Raw genomic sequence first — 17,752 nt, forward strand, 5'->3', positions numbered from 1 at the left:
TTATTAACCCCAACTCAATTAAGCTTAACGAGTCCTATGATCATAAGAAGGTTGTTTATTTTCATTTAGTCTTGTGTTGGGGTGATGCAGGAAACACAGGATACACATTTTGTTTAATGAAATTAGTGGACCACATGATTTGTTTCCCTCCATCACCTTGCCAATGAAATCTGTCAACATAAAAAGTGATGTGTTAGCAGAAGCGCTGATCTCCACGATGCCTCCTTATTAAAATGAGTTTGTGGAGGCCTGACTGAGGTTGACATTGCAAGGAACACTACACGCTTTGTTTGGAAAGGCAAATTTAAAAAACATATTAATTTCTTCCGATCTCATTAGATCGTCCAAGTGTACCTAATGCTATGACTGTTGATGTCTGTGTGTGATGTTGTCAAAGCCCGAGGGATCAGTGTCTCATGCAGCGGGCGATCCAATAATAACCATTATTGATCTTTTCCTGTGACATTTGTTAGCTGCCAATAGCTGACACGTCCATGTTGTGAACAGGCCCACACAAAGCACAGAAAGACGAAAGAAACATCACACCACACTCTGGTTCCAGGATTTTTAAAAAATTATATCTGGTCTGTCAATGTTAACACGTTAATAACGAGTTAACGCTAATTCTGTTTAAAGCGTTTTAAAGACGAACGCTTGCCTGTCCTATACAGTAGTTTGGAGAAACAGGATGCAATGCAGCTAAAACGTGTGTGAGATATTGGGAAAAACTTTATTGTTTTATTTGGCTGACTCACACTGACATAAGGTGGCGGTTCATTTGTGACTTTCACCAGAGACTTATGGAGAATGGGGGATAAAAAAGGATTGTTTTCTTCCATTTGTGCAAAATTTAAACGGGTGGATTTGAGTTGTGGAAAGGGGATGAAATAAGAACTAAGAAGAGAACCACGGAAGAGGAAAGGACTTTGGTCCACTTAGGTTACATTGGAAGTTCAGTGGAATTTCCTTTCCTGTTGTGTTTTTTTTTCAATTTAATTTGCCATAAACACAAATCTGCTTTTGCAAAAAACACGCAAGTGATAACAAAGCTACAACACACGTCAACATAAACAGACACACTGTGGCACATACACAAAATAAGACGAAACGTCCACACTCACCTTCTCAATGTCTTCTAGAGTTTTATAATACTTGGCCTCAGTCTCCTGGATCTCAACTAAACAGCAATTCCTCTTGTCATCTTCTGTCATGCCCATTTTCTATGACACAAGTACACAAGTCATACATAACCAGTCAGAGTCATTTTACAGTTACAGTAAGTACAGCGTGATTGATACGCTCATCTCCGACTTGAACAGACAATATGGTAAGTGGTGATGTGGTGATACTTCTTGGTGTAAATAATGAGGTCATTAATATGAAGTGTCCCATGCAATAAAATTTCTGACAACACTAACTATATGTGTCAAAAATGCTAAAGCATTTCCCACCATAAATAATGTGTATTAGCAAACTCCAATATACTGTACTGATACTGAAATAATATTCCAAAAATATAAATCCTCACTAACATAATAATGTCTTCATGTGTACAAAAAGATGGTGGTCCTGATGTAACAGTATACATGAATGCATAATATGTCAATACACATACTGTGTACAGTGCACATGCAAACACACACACACACAGACATACACATCTAGTCCTTGGTACAAAGTGAGGGATAAGTAACTAATGGTACACATTTGGCTGACCAAATCTGGGATAGCGTATAAAAGTGACTCAAAGTGTTATGAACAAGTCAAAACTATTGCAGAAAGGCAACGAGGAAGTCTTTATTTTCCTTCGGTGAAGTTCCTTGCGGGATGGCAAGGATTACTGCTGACACCGTGCAGCAGTGTGTCATCATCTGATGTCACAGTTGCCTCCCACGGGCACTGAGTCAAACTTTGGACCAGCTGTCTTGTACAGCTAATTATCAAGCTAATTGGCAAGCCATCTCTGTGGGATACTACCCACAATTTTTTGGGGGGAAACACAGTGGTGACGGAGTATGTGGGGAGAAGTGGAGGGGGTGTTAGATTGATGACAGGGTAGGCTGAGTCACAAGCACAGCATCACTCACCTGCATGTATCTGATCTGCAGCATAAGAGAGGCAAAGCAGTCAAAAATCAAGCAAAGCAGACTTGAATAATTGCAAAACACCATCATGACTCACCTCCACTTAATGCATCATTAGTGGTTTCCAAGAATAGGTAATAGTTTATTATGTTTTTGTCAAAGTGTGTTTATTTAGAAGGATTATACGAAGGGGCATTATGAGAAGACTTTGGATGTGAGAGTACAATGGTGGCGCTCTAGCAGGACTTAAAGGGAAGTGACAGAGCACTAGCGAACCCAGTGTCTTCCACCGCTGAGAAAGGCTGGTCATCTCGTCCCATTAATTCAATTAGTTTTTGGGTTATTAGCTTAGCCTTTTGACTGATGATCAAACCGTGAGTACCGCATGTAACATTGGAACTTTTCTGCAACTTTTCTGCAAAAAAAAAAATGTCTTTCGCGTTAACTTTACGCTTCTAAAACAATGTTATTTTTTCTCATATTGCAACATTATTGGCTTAAAATTACAACTTTTTCTCGTTACATTCCAACTTTTTTCTCTCCAACTTCATTCTTGCAAAATTACTGCTGATTTTTCCATTTTTTCACGTTTTCTTGTTAAATTATATTTTTAGAATAAAAAAAAAAAAGAGTAGCTTCCCGGGTCGCACTTTGGACAACCGTGATGTGTGAAAATACATATGGGAAATGCAGCTGGGGAATGTTGAGAATCACATCAACATCAGGGGGTTTGTTTGATCATCAATCAGTGTTTAACAATATTGAATGATATTATCTGATGAATACAAAGTATGTCTCTATATTGCGTTCAGTTTTGTGTGGGAATTTTCCCTCACTTTTTTGAATTTTCTTGTCTTTATTCTTCTCAGTGTGGCACTCATACTTGTATCTATTGTTAATGTGCAGAACTGTAGTTGCATTTCAGATACAGGGTGTATACGTATGCCAGGGGTGGGGTTGGCGGACCTTGGCAGACCTTGGCGGCGATGTGCACCTCTACTTTGTGCCATTCCAGTGTTTCATGCAACACTGAAGATTAGGTTTAATTGGGTGTCCAGCTCACCATGGGTTGTCGTACTTCCACCTTAATGATGTCCTCATAGATGTCATCGCCGTCGTCCTCACATGGCACGCAGTCGTAGATGTCATCCTCACCCAGGTCGTGCTCACTGGACGAGAAAAAACTAATTAGCAAAATAGCTTTATCAAAACCCACAACTGCTCTTCAACATGCTCTTATTTTAAAAGCTTGTATGTTCAAGAAGACTAATGGCTTCTTAAACTGCACAAGGTCTGCTTGAACTTGTGTTCACAGATTTGTACTGGGTCATGCTGATGTGTGTCTTTTTCCTTTAATTTGTTTGCTCGCTACTGGGATATTATTACGTGAATAACCAGCGGAGTGCAGACAGTTACTGCAGATGAAAACGTCTACTGGGGGAAAATATTGAACCCAAGGAAGCAAAATTGTACGCTTTGGTATTGGATCCATGTTGACCGGGGGCGTTTAGGTCACCAGAAGAAACAAAAAATGCCTGGGCAGCAACAGGTTAAATTTCAGCTCTGTATTAATAAATAATGAAGGGAAGAATATTAAAATGAGATCAAATATAGACAAAACCATATGCTTGGCTGTGTAAGAAAAACATATATATTACATCACACATCCAAATATATTTTCTAATTAACAACTGATCAGTCTATCTTCTTCTGGTAAACATGGTGGATTGCAACCACATGACCTGGAGAAAGTTTGCGTTAGTTCCGGTGTTCTGATGGATAAGCGAAAGCTTATCTTCAGTGCCAGACACAGCGAATGCAGCAGATGAAAATACTAACTTGTTTATCCACGTTTTTACACCAAGGCCGTCTGCATGAATACATTCTTGTATGTGTCCCTCCTCATTTCGCTGTGCTGGTTTTCCACAGTAGTGTATTGTTTGACCATTCATTTGATGTAAAACCTGTTAAGTTACTTCCCTGTAGCCTGCCGTTGGCCGTCCATATATGCTGCTGGATTGTATCGCTCTGTCAGAAGACCAGTTTATGTCTGGAAATATGTGTTCGAAACAGGTGAAAGTGTGTGTTCTCGTAGTCTAGTCTTAATGACGAGAGCATCGCAGGTGTAACTATTTAGGTTATTATTACATGCAAGTGTAACCTGTATGATGGACTATGTTTGCAATAACTTTATCCGAAATCCTTATTTGAAAGATTTCCACATCCAAAAACAGCTCATAGTTGGCATTTTCGCTCTTACTTCACTTGACGTCCAGCTACGAATATGCTTGTTTGACCCCCCCCAGCTACTTGAGTCGGTGACAACTGCAACCGGATGTGACAACCCAGCACTATGAAACCATCATTAAATGAAATGAAACGCCCACACATGAGAGAAGTACGTTCCTATGCATGAATTTACAGACGTATTCGCTCATTAGCATTCTAAAACATCTTAATAAATGACATGATAAACATATGATCTCCGCTTTTGCTGTTGCCAGTTATTATAATCCAGAGTTCATTGTCTGTGTGAAAAGGGCAGCAAAGACAGACAGAAGATAAAACTGCCTCTCAATCAAATATTCAGCTTTGTCTTCATGCTCATGCAGAGACTGTTTGAAGTTTTAATTGAGGTGGCTCAGTTCATTCAAAGTAATATGCTTCCGCTTGCTTCATTAAGAAAGTAGCTGCTGCTGAATACTGAAAAGGCAGCGTGGGAGGACACCGTCCCGACTGTGTCTTCTTTGTGAACTGTGGACGTACGGCAAACTCCACAGAGACTGCATCATGACATGGCAGGGGCATTTCAGGAAAAGCAGACAAAGAACTTAAACTGTATTTAATCCCACAGAAACAGTATAATAGAAGAGAGGTCCAGCCCAGTGGTAGGGATATCAAAGAGGAGCAGCATCTCTATGAGGAATCTCTTTATATCCGCTGATTCTTCTGTATGAATGACTCATGTCGTAGTACTCATGACAATGATTAAAAACTATAAAATGTCTGTTTGTAACATTACATGTACAGTGTACAATAATGAACTATAGCCGCCATACTAAATGCTGTAATTATAGCCAGGGCGTACATTTAGCGAAACCACAACTACGACAAGCTGTTTATTGGAAGATTATTAATTAGAAGAGGAGAGAGGCTGTTTCCTCTGTAATTTGAAAACTCACTGTATATAACAACTTAATTTTGTGCAGTTAAACCTCGGTTTTCGTATAATTTGGTTATCGACTGAAATTTTTGGCAAAACATTTTGCCTGGGTTTTCGTACAATATTGCAGATAACAAACTACGACAACCCCCCCCCCCCCCCCCCCCCCACACACACACACACACACCTCGCTCATTGAAATACCATTATATATAACAACTTAATTTTGTCCAGTATAACCCCGGTTTTTGTATGATTCGGTTATCGACTACAATTTTAACCTTGGTTTGAGTACAATATTGCCGTCTTCGCCAACAACAGTCTTTAATTAAGGTACAAATTATGTTAAATGTTCATTTGTACATTTCAGTCATCATTTATAACTATTTCACTTTGTTTTCTGCATGTAAAACTATGGTATTATTTATTAAAAATCGTAGTTATTCTCTATAAAATGTATTTTTTGTTAAAATGTTCGGGTGCCTGGAACAGATTAATTGGATTTACATGATTTCCAATGGGCAAAATTGCTTCGGTTTTCATAGGTTTCGGTTTTCGTCTTACCTTTCGTAAACAAATTGAATAACAAAAACCGAGACACCACTGTACTTTAATAATAATTTGGATTGGAAAGGAAAGCATCCCTTTCATTGACCACACGGTCATTTTTAACGAGTACATTGCACAACACAGCAGCTACAGAACCAATGTTGGAATACAAGTAAGAAACAAGCTGCTCAGCTAGCATTAATAACAACAGCACAGTCAGTGGAACAAGCCCGAGTTTCACATCCACCAACATTTTAAAGCGCATGCAGAGGTAGCTTAACCTGCTAGATGCTGATCATGCACAATACTTCAAATGCAGGTACTGCCATCTAGTAACATTAAATAAATAATAATGAGAATAATAATCATAATAAATAAAAATGTCATCAGGTTAGCTTAAGTTAGACAGTACTGTATTAATCCCGAAAGGAATTAGGTCTGTTGCTCACACACATACATAAACATCCACGCAACAATTAGATAATATACATAAAAAACAACATTCATGCAGAAAAAGCTAATTTAAAACTGCCCAATATAAAAATGAGGAGACTCCAGGCAACTATAGGACAGTTGGCGGCTAATTGAACAGAGGCGTTAATTGGAGCATTTGCTGTATGTTTGTATGTATATTATGCCAATGATGGTTCATGAAGGATGGGCATTGGAATCAATTAATGTTGAGAATTATGTGTATTATGTGTGGAAGTGATTGAGGATTAATCGTGTCTTAAAGCCTATGAGGCAAACAACCTGGTTGCAACCAACAGAGATGCTGGTGATTCAGACACACTAGTTTGTGGCCTCAAGAAGAACAAGGTGACATCTGCTACTGTCCACTACGTGAAGTTGAGTACGTCCAGAGAGACCTCTGTTCTGGCAACCCCTCCAGGCAACGTTATTCTGATCACTGGGAAAGATTATCACATGCCATTTAAAAAGTATTTAAAATACAACAAATTTGAATTCATCTATGATAGAAATGCAGTCAAAACTACAGTGTATTACGAGCTGGTGGGGCAGTCCTCAGTTCTTAGTAGGTGATGTCTTAAATGACCATCCTAACTGTCCATCCATCTGTTTTCTATGCCGCTTATCCTAATTAGGGTCACGGGAGTATGCTGGAGCCTATCCCAGCTGACTTCGGGTGAGATGTGAGGTGCACCCTTCCTAACTGATTGCTTGTAATTCCAGTCAACATGGATCAATCCAAAAGTTGGACCCCTGACTCAGGATCCAGGGATGTCATCTTTAGGCTTGCATACACTATCACATTATCTGCTTACACACAACAATTTGATTCTAGTAAGTCAACGGATAAAGCACTATTGTGCAGTCTAGCTGGTGTGTTGTTTTCATCGTGTTTGTATGTGTGTGTGCATGCCTGTGCATACATGTGTGTGATTGCAGCATGAAAAGAGGTCTATTGATGTCCCGATGCATGCATGAGCATGCGTATGCATCACGGTGCATCTATAAGACACATAAAAGGAATGGAATCCTGAGTACTCATGACTTGGGCTAAATTTTGCCCGATTACCACATTGACAAACCACAGGGTGTCCAGGGTGTTTGCATACAATCAGCCTTGCAGCCCAAAGGCATTGATGATAGATTGTAGCAAGGAGGGGGAGGGCGACTGACTCATCACTGACTCATCATTTCATAGTTACTTGGATGCATTGGTCTCCATTAAATGCATATTCTGTTTAGTTCTTTGGGGGGTGGGGTTGTAATTTCCACAAGAATATACTCTATGAGGAGCTCATGAATCATCGCTTAACCTCAGTGCTCTTGCTCAGCGGCTATGGAGCCGATGTACACAGAAACACTTTTGAAATAGACATCTTACTGACTGGTATGTCATTCATTTTTCTACAGAGAGGTACAGTTGTGCCTCAGTTTTAATACGCCAAGGTTTTCGTAGGATTCCGTTTATAGAATATCTCGGTTTTTGTACACTCTTCCTTTTATCATTTTATTATGTGTGTAACTTTGTCTCCTTTCTTCATATATATCAAGCACTGTGCTCCTGGCACTGTCAATGTGGCTGATGAGGCGTTCAAGTGCGCTGCGTAACTCTGAGTGGCAAATGGGCTTTGAGACAGCCTCTGTGCTTTTTGATTGGGTACCACTGCAACGTAATCCAGCATTGTGCCAAATAAAGTTGCAAGTGACACCACTTTGATACGGAAGGTGAAAAACACTACTGAATTCAAGAAAGAAGTCATAGCAAAACACGAAAGTAGTGTGTGTCGCTTCCCCTTCTTCGTCACTTACATGTACAGAATTTCCGCGTTGTAGGATTTCTTCTTTATAAATGGAATATTTTCGTAGTTAGAGCACAGAAAACCTGTTTACGACTTTCTAAATACAGTTTTTAACATTATTAGAGCCCTCTAGACATGAAATAACACCCCTGTAGTCACCTTCACACTCTTATTACCCAATATAGTAGACAGAATAACAGAAAATAAGACATTAGACATAAATAAAACATAACACGCTCACATGTTAGCATTGGGAGAGTTCCTTGTTGTTGTTGTTTTTCTGGGCCTCGTACTTCCTGTGGTGGTTATTGTCTCATCAATGTAATGGTGGCTGAATGAAACCACATTACGATGGTTGTAAATTAGTCAGCCTTTTTATTGGAAATAGACACAGTGCACTCTGTCTTACAGGCAGATGCTCAAAATACAGCATGAACAGCATGAACACGTCCTAGTTCTCTTCTTCTATGGACTTATTTCCTAACAGCTAGCTCTAACCCAGCGTGCAGAACGTCACTGCCTCTATAGCCCACATTGTAAACAGCAGCTTAGAACTTAGTCATGTCAACTGCAATAGAGTGAAGGCCCAAAACTCAAACCGTGAAGTGGCGAGGCACGACTGTATTTCGCTTTGTTTTCTGCATGTAAAACTATAATTATTCTCTGAAGATTGGTAAATACTTTTGGGTGCCTGGAACGGTTTATGGATTTACATAATCTCTTACGGGAAAAACAAATGTGCTTTTCGTACAATTTGGTTTTCGACGGACCCTTTGAAACGGGTTAATGACAAAAACCAAGGTACGGCCGTATAGGGATACTCTATAAGGTGGAACACGCAATTGCAAAATGCAGCATATACCACATACTTAGATACCATTAAATGCTGCATTAAAAGTTCATGAATCATTATCTAGGAACGCTACAAAATACTTGTTGGTAGTCAAAGTTCTCAAGAATTACATTTATGGACTTTGCCAAAGGTTAATGTACAATAAGCTGTTGGCTGTTTACAAAATAATGTATTATGACTTCATGCAGGTATGGGGGCTCATTTTGAAAAGTTTGTTACTTAAAACCTTGCAGCAAGTAATACACGCAGTGGGCTCCATCTATTTTCAAGCTATTGACTTTTCATGTCAATCTGCCCGAGGGATTAATGGAGCAAAATAAACTGCAGCAGGGGTGACACAAAGGGTTTGTGACACTGTTTGCTTGGGAATGGAAATCTATGTGTGCCTTTTTACACAAGAAAAATTCCCTCGATGCCTGCATGTGGCCAATCCACCCCCATTTCATGCTTTGTCAATCCAAGGATGGAGTTATTCCAAAGTGACTGCGAGTTAAGCAATGTGAAGACTTGACATCACAAAAGGGAAGAAGCGCAGCACAGGTTTACCACATTAACCCAGGGGACCTCAATTAGATAGAGGTTAGCTTCCAATTGACTCGGACACAAATGCTCACAGCGCATAGAATCCAATAACAGACATTTACTGTACAGGTGAGCTCATTCAGACAACCCAATGCTTCAATCCCCACTTGACACGAGTCCTTCTGACATTGCATTGGAAGCAAGGTCAAGTGGTCTGTCTTAAACGTGTAAATGAGCCAAGAGCTAGCACAACTAGCACAACTATGTGAAAAACACCCATTTCTACATTAATTGATGAATTGGGCAATAAAACCTTATGCAACCTTTGGAGGAACTGGAGGGTAGCGATCATACTTACAGTATATGGCCGCTAAAGAGGGAATGAATTCAATTTTGCTGTCTTCTTACTTTCCGCTCCTAAACTCTGTTTAGAATCAAAATAAATCTTTCATATTTCTGTCCATTTTTCATTTTAACATTAAACTCAATGATGCTGCTTTGCTGAGTTTCGATGACAATATTCCGTGCAAGCTGTTGTTTTAATGATGCCATATGTCCTGATTTCGCTTGTTTATTCTCATGTAAGAGGCTCTTGAGGAGTATTATGTCAGTAAAAAAAATGGGATTAATGTGGAAAAAGTATCATTATCCTCTATATCAATTTTACAGCTCAGTCATGCACTTATTTTAAATCACGTATGCATCAATATTTCAGGGTAATTAATATGTCTGAGTGCAGGGTTATTACGAGCATGGCCTATGTGCCAAGTGTGTCTAACTGTGTTCGGTGCAGGTTGCGCTGATGAATCAATTATGCATGTGTCCATTGATGAAGCAAAACGCATACACGGCCTTTTTAAAAGGTCAACAGCAGTCGTGTTGCAGAGCAGCGTGATTAAGTCAATAACATCTACACCCTCTGCTTGTGCCCACAGGTTACACCACGTCTATGTTGCAAGTACCCTAAACAATGTATTTTTTGATGTTGCTCGTGAGTTTAGAATAGAGTAGGTCCCCGCGAAAGTTATGTTCCGCAACCAACAGCAAATGCCGAAAATCCAGCTCCAAACCTCGTCTCTCTTCAATATATAGTACCACACACGCCGAGTAAACACATTTTACATCATCAGTGAAGGAAAAATACATAAACGTAAAAATTGTGGGATTTTTTTTTTGAACAGTTGTACCTATATGCTGTACATTTTATTTGTATTATCAAATAATTGTAAATTATTCCCGATTTAGGGTCAATGTATGTGTTTTCTGTGGACAAAACTGCCTATTTTTCAGAGAAAAAAACTAAAACATTATTTTTTTTATGAAGCAAATAGCAGGGGTGCAGCCAGGAATTCTAGGCCCCATGAAAAAAAAAATACAAATTTTTATTTTTTAAAAGAATTATCTTTTTTTTGGGGCCCTAACTTTTCCCACCATACGACATCCTGGCCAATAGTACTCATGATAATTAAATTGAAAAATTGATAGTTAATCCATGTGATCGGTATCGGCCATTCTCGCTCATAGATGATCGGTATCGAAATTGGCAACATAAAACCTTGATCGGAGCACCTCTACTTCTTCCCTTCTGTTTCCAGCGTTAAGATTGAAGATATTATTCCCATTTCTCCTCACTTGCCACAGTCTATGTAGATTTGAGTCAGGTAAACTGCACTGCCTCTGCTTGGCTGGCACTTCTCATCTCTCCTCCAGAGATAGCACACGCTCCATCCACCTAAAGAATGTTACAATCACACATTCAGGGGATGTATGTCTACCGCCCGCATGCTTCCATTTCCGCCTCGCGCTCCCCTCCCCGTATCTCCATATGATGAATGGCACCTATCTCACAGCAGTTAACTAATTATTCCCCATTAATCTGAGTTGTCACTGCTGGAAACACAGCCAACTGGAAGGAGACCGTACAACATTTTCACACCTGACAAAACCCACACATACATATCATGCAAGGCTGCCAGGCCGAAAACCTGAGAGTATTGCTGGTGTCACCATGGAAACGGGTGACAGAGAGCTACTTGGTTATTTTATTCGAGGTACATTGCTGCTTTGTATGATTGATCAAAATATGTGTAAAATGAACTTGTAATGCAACAATATCATTATATCAAATGTCTTATTTACAAAAACTTTGTCAATTAAGACAAAAAGGTCCAACCTGATTGTATGTATGTATTATTTACACTACAAAATATAAATTATAATGTGCAAATGTGCAAAACTAAAATACAAAGCAGCATCCAGGTAACAGTTTTTGCTAGTGTTTAGCATTTGTTGCCTGCCACTCATTTTCCTCACCTTTCCAGCGTGTAGTCTCAAATAATGTAGCTATACGTTCTTCCGCGCTCTCTCGTCTCCCTCGCTCCTGTTCGTGTGCTCACACTGTGCCGTGTGTGTAACCCCTCCCTCCGCTTCCTGCTCAGTGCTTGCACATACGGCACCAAACATACTGACCAATCGCGTGCGGCTTTAAGAGAACACAGACGAGGATTCGTTCACGTCAAAGAGCCAGCCCCTAAAAAGCAGAATCTCCAAACAATCCATCACTACTCAGCGTACCTCACACGACTTTCAGTTCAGAAAGCATGACAGGAATAATTGTGTGTGTTTTGCATTTCCCTTATTCTGACAGAACCATCCACAAGATGTATTAAGAGGAAATACGTAAGATGAGGTGTCTAGAAGTAGTGTGCAGTGTCGTTTATAGATGTTATAATGGTTAACTTATTCTCACACTGACCTGACAATTAAGAATGATAAAAAATGAGATGTGTGAGGCGCATGTGCTGCGCAAATTACCGTTACATTACACCCTCAACATTCATTATTATACTTAAAACAGTTTTTATGTCTTATTATTTTGGGTTTAACCCTTTTTTCCACTTGTGTGACAGTTAAATAATGTTAAAATGTATTGTGAATATACTGTTTTCAACTTCAGAGGTTCCTCTGGAGTGTTTCCCACACACCCCTCTATTTAAGGTGGTCTGTGACGAATACATTTAGACACATTATAACAGGACTGTCTGTGTAGGTTGTCCTTACAACGCCGTACAGCAGATGGCATTGTAACTCTATATTTTATCACACCTTTACACGATCACACCACAACTCACTTGGTTGTGCAATACAATGCATAAAGTTCATCAATATCGTGGCACAGGGACTGGTCAGAGGCTCTTAATGCAAGCAAAAGCCGACAACTAGCTTGACAACACAGTTCAACACTACACAAAACACCTACCTTACTCATGGTACGAACCAAATAGCAACAGAACAGTTGTTAACGTAGAACAAACTTCCACTACTATATGAGTATTAAAACAAATACGCACTAACAAATATGCAAACTGTAAATGTATTTCCAAGGTGCCCGCAAGGCATGCTGGGTAACCCAGTGGTAACTCCCCCCAATGCTACAATACACTGAGATATTAAAAGTACAATGACATGTACATTATTTTTTAAGATCAGCACACGCTTACATGGAGCCCAAGAAAGAACACAGATGCATTTTTAAAATCTGCACGTGTAATGAGAATCTACACGCCAGCCGGACAACTACGTCATGGACAATTACGCCGATTAGATGTCTCAGAGGTGGGAAAAAGTCAGTGTTTTGCACGTCTCGAGTAAGTCTCAAGTCTTTAATCCCATGTCTTGAGACAAGTCTCAGGTAAAGACGTAAGTCCAAGTCAATCTCAAGTCAAGACAAGACGGGTCGAGTCAAGCCCGAAGTCACAGGCTTGAAATTTTCAAGGCCTTAAGTCATAACCACTGTTTAGTGTTTATCAAATAAAATCCCATTTGAACAATGCAACAATCTATTAAATGTGATTAATTTAATTCATTTCGAATTGTTTTATTTTTGAAATAAAGTAAGACCAATGTGGTACTACCTAGTCACAGAAAAAGCATTGACATTTAGGGTATATTCATCTTCCCTAATGAATTTTGTGTGTGTGTGTGTGTGTGTGTGTGCATGTGCACCACTGGCACTCACAGAAATATAAGCTACAGCCTTGATTGTTCTTAAATGTGATTGGACGTTCATAGATGCATTCAATGGTCACGTTAGTTGAATACACTGAATGGGGACAAATTTTACTCAACACATTCAATGAAAATGCCATCAAGTCATCAAACTAAAGGCCAAGTCAAGTCCAGAGTCATTGATGTCCAAGTCCAAGTCAGGTTGCAAATCTTTGACTATATTGTCAAGTCGAGTCCAAACTCATCATAATTGTGACTTCAGTCTGACTCCAGTCCAAGTCGTGTGAGGTGAGTCCATGCCTCTGAGGTGATTACATCATCTAGCAACCCCTACCTCCACCTATACAGTGTTATGTGTGGACAGGAGGTGTCTCCTGATGAACAAAATGAATGGGAGTCACCTCCATGTGTGAGTCATGGAATGCCAACTTACTCTGCCAGCTCTTCAAGGCTCCGGTACACATCGTCCTCATTCAAGGTTGTGTCCTCAGTGGGGAAAGGCCTGATACAAAAAAAACAAGACAGAAGAGAGGGTAAAAACACTTTCTTCAAGAACAGCATAGTGTCAAAAGTAAAAAAAAAAAAAAAACAACAACAAAAAAAACCACTTTGCAAACTGTGTGTTCTTTCTGTCAGATTGTCACTCCCAGGTGCATCACTTCTGTGCTGCCACAGTGGGACACATTTATGAGAGAACCCCATCGGTCATAAACAACATTGTCAAAACATGTCAGCCCCGCTGCTCATGACAGATAAAAAACGCATCTTCCCATCAGTAACTTTCTCTGAAACCCAGGAGAGGAAACATCATTTTCCCAGATTGATGGCTCAGTGTCAAGTGTGTTGGACATTTCAAGGACTCTCATAGACAATGCAGAACAACATAAAGCATGACAGCAAACCCTAGATTCCGATTGATTATTTGTCATGAACTGTGACGGCTACAAGTCAAAAAGTCAACGGCAGTAATATGGAACGGTTGGTTCATTTCGACCCTCTTTAAATTTCACATCCATGTTGCCAAAGTCATCATATAACTCAGACTCCGTAGTGAAGGACATAAAAACTAACAACTTACTGATGAGCTCATTAAAGAGGGTGGATTTATCCCTAATCCTAAAGATGTGTGCTCTCCGCAAACATCCTACAGTGCATGATTGTTCTCATGATAGTTTTTTTCCCCCCCAGAACAGCTGATTGCAACAAATTAGAAGCTATTACTTCAATGTTATGTGCAATTCAAGTCTATTAAAATCACAAAGGTGATGATTAGCGGTAATGTCAACCACACTCCTGAACGTGAAATAGTCATCACTAATAATATCAATTAGGCAAGTGTCTTTTCATTGGTTGACTACCAGGATTTAACATTTCCACCTTAACACTTCTTTAATGTGCTTACTTTGTGAAACAGTCCATGTGGGGATAATTACATATTATACATCAGTACAGAGAGGAAAATAATGATTTGATCCCTTTCTGTATTTGTCATGTTACCCCTTGATGACTTTGGCAACAAGGATGTGAAATTTAAAGCGGGTCGAAATGAGCCAACCGTTCCATATTACTGCCGTTGACTTTTTGACTTGTAGCCGTCATAGTTCATGACAAATAATCAATCGGAATCTAGGGTTTGCTGTCATGCTTTATGTTGTTCTGCAGTGTCTATGAGAGAGAGGAAAAAACATGAACTATCCATCCATCTTCTATATCCTGCTTCATTAGGGGTCGCGGGGGCATGCTGGGGCCTATCCCAGCTGACTTCGGGTGACAGGCGGGGTACACCCTGGACTGGTCGCCAGCCAATCGCAGGGCACATATAGACAAACAACCATTCACACTCACATTCATACCTATGGACAATTTAGAGTCGCCAATTAACCTAACATGCATGTTTTTGGGAATGTGGGAGGAAGAAAACCCACGCGCACACGGGGAGAACATGCAAACTCCAGGGGAGAATCGAACCCAGGTCTTCCCGATCTCCAGGCTGTTCCTGTATTGGCCAACGTGCTAACCACTAGACCACCGTGCACTATGAACCAAAGCTTGTAAAATGCTTTGCATTTGATTGACTGAAAAATGTATTTTTCTCCCACCAACCAGCAAGAAGTGTAAACCCCACATATTGGTCATGCGCCCATGAAGCACACAAATGAGTCCGGTCCCTGCAGCAAGAAGCTTGGTGACAAACAGACCGCAGTTGATGCAATAATTGAAAATGGAAGAAATAGAAACAGTCAATCACGCTCGCTCTGGAAAGGATGATTCTGACAAAGTTGAAGACCATTGCCAAGAAGATGGTTGACGATCTCAAGGGAGCAGGGACCGCAGTCACCAAAAAAACACTGGTAACACACATCCTGCAGTCTGACGTTTGCCAATAAACACCTGAATGATTCAGGGGCGAATGTGATGTGGTCAGATGAGACTAAAATTGAGTTTGTAGGCATCAACATGCTTGGAGGAAGAGAAACGCTGAATATGACCACAAGAACACAATCCCCATTGTCCAATAGAAAGGTGGAAATTGTTCTTTGGGTTTTTTCTCTGCTAAGTTACAGAAAGTCCTCACCACATTGAGAGCAACTGAGGATCATCGATAAGAACCTCCTGGCCTCAGGGTCTCCCAGCATGACTATGACCCAAAACGTATAACAAAGACACCATCGAATTACGATCCCGCAGTGTCCTAGCCACTCTAGACCCCTGTATCTGAGAGATGTGGAGCAAATTCCGTTCTGAGATGAGCAACTGTAGGAAATGTCTGACCTCTGAGCTTGCCAACAAGAGGTTCTCAATCAAGCATTAAGTCACTATGAAGATAATATATGTATTTCATAAAAATGTACTTATAACCTTTATTTCATGTATTTTCCCACAGCTATTCTGTCATTCTCTGTTAAAGTAAACAAGAAAACCTACCAATATAAATTATGGACTGTTTATGTCTGGTAATCAAAATGAAAATCAAGCTGAAATAATATATATATACAGTATATACATTTTTTTTTATTAATCATTTGATTGTGTGGGTTGGTGTGCTGTAAACTTGCTGGAGAAATAATTCATTGACAGAAATCAGTCATTCCAACATCTCAAAAAGTATTAAATTAGTTGTTAGCTTGGAGACTGAGCTTGGTAAGTTTAATAATAGGACTGTGTTTGATAAGATAAACATATGCTTTCATTGACTGCCTTCAATTAAAACAGCGTGTGTGCGTGTGCTAACAGCAGTCTTCACTTGCGCAGAGTGACAGCTATCATGTTAATGAGTGCTCAGCAAGACAGTCAGAGGTCAACCATCTCTGCCAGCCTCCTTACACACCGCTTTGCAAATAATATGCATGGCCAAGTTTCTCTGAATCATTGATTTTGCGCCGTTTTCCTTCCTCATTGTGGTGGAACTTCATGAAATCTTCAGTTGCTAAAATATAATACAAAAACTTCATGCGATTTATGCAACTCTCTTCACTACCGTTATGAACAGAGCGCAGCTTCGGATGCTTCCTCCAGAGCGTAATAACACACCCACATTTGACGACCCCCTCCAATGAAATGCACACTATATTATAAGTTATTAATGGAGTCCCGCAGGGCAAAATTTAATTACATAGTAGTTTGTGGGGCCATGCCCTCGTATCTATCACCTCAGTGTTGTTTTGCGGAGCCAAGCACTCTCTAATGCTGCCGTTTTCATTTCTCTTAAATGGTGCAACAAGGTGCAATTGAACCATGTTTATAATTTCATCAGATCTCCTCTAACAGCCTGCCTCTTGGCTATTCACATGCCATTATTGGCTCTGCATGTTACTTCGTGTTTTCCCTTCACAAAAGAATGTGTTACCTTTTCAGAAAAGTGAATTGTGCTTTCCTCCCCAAAACTTAATGTCATCCGTCATGCTTATGTTCAAATTTTTATTTCATTTTTCCACCTCTGATGGGTTTTAAAGACACAATATCCATCCATCCATCCATTTTTCTATGCCGCTTCCCCTCATTAGGGTCGCGGGGGTATGGTGGAGCCTAGAAACAATATTTAAAATGTATATATCAGTATGTATAAATACAACATAAAAAAATGCTAAAAATTTTAAATGCAATTTGATATTAATTTTTACTTTAGCCAATTTTTTACTATACACAAATAAAACATTCCAGGAATACTGCTGCTATTAGTAAATGCAATTGAAAACATTTTTTTTACATACTGAAATCAATGCCCTCCGTCGTGTTTGATGCATACGTAAGTATTTTTTTTAACTTTATTTGACTTATATTTTACTTCAATTTTTAAATAACA

At 39.7% G+C, this 17,752-nt stretch overlaps 1 protein-coding gene across 11 annotated transcripts in view; it reads right to left on the bottom strand.

Moving 5' to 3' along the window:
* Positions 1 to 17,752, bottom strand: part of vav2 (vav 2 guanine nucleotide exchange factor) — a 219,241-nt gene that overhangs the window by 42,818 nt on the left and 158,671 nt on the right. For 7 of the 11 annotated variants that reach the window (XM_054757613.1, XM_054757616.1, XM_054757608.1 and 4 more), the window contains exons 4-7: positions 13,883 to 13,951; positions 3,148 to 3,253; positions 2,088 to 2,102; positions 1,122 to 1,220 (exon numbers count right to left, since the gene is read on the bottom strand). In XM_054757613.1, coding sequence (XP_054613588.1) covers positions 1,122 to 1,220; positions 2,088 to 2,102; positions 3,148 to 3,253; positions 13,883 to 13,951 — 289 coding nt within the window. The remainder of the gene's footprint in view (positions 1 to 1,121; positions 1,221 to 2,087; positions 2,103 to 3,147; positions 3,254 to 13,882; positions 13,952 to 17,752) is intronic. The other 4 variants (XM_054757618.1, XM_054757617.1, XM_054757614.1 and 1 more) reach the window with 1 other exon arrangement.

This window comes from Dunckerocampus dactyliophorus, chromosome 17 (genome assembly GCF_027744805.1).
Source record: "Dunckerocampus dactyliophorus isolate RoL2022-P2 chromosome 17, RoL_Ddac_1.1, whole genome shotgun sequence".
In the NCBI taxonomy this organism is placed as follows: Eukaryota; Metazoa; Chordata; class Actinopteri; order Syngnathiformes; family Syngnathidae; genus Dunckerocampus; species Dunckerocampus dactyliophorus.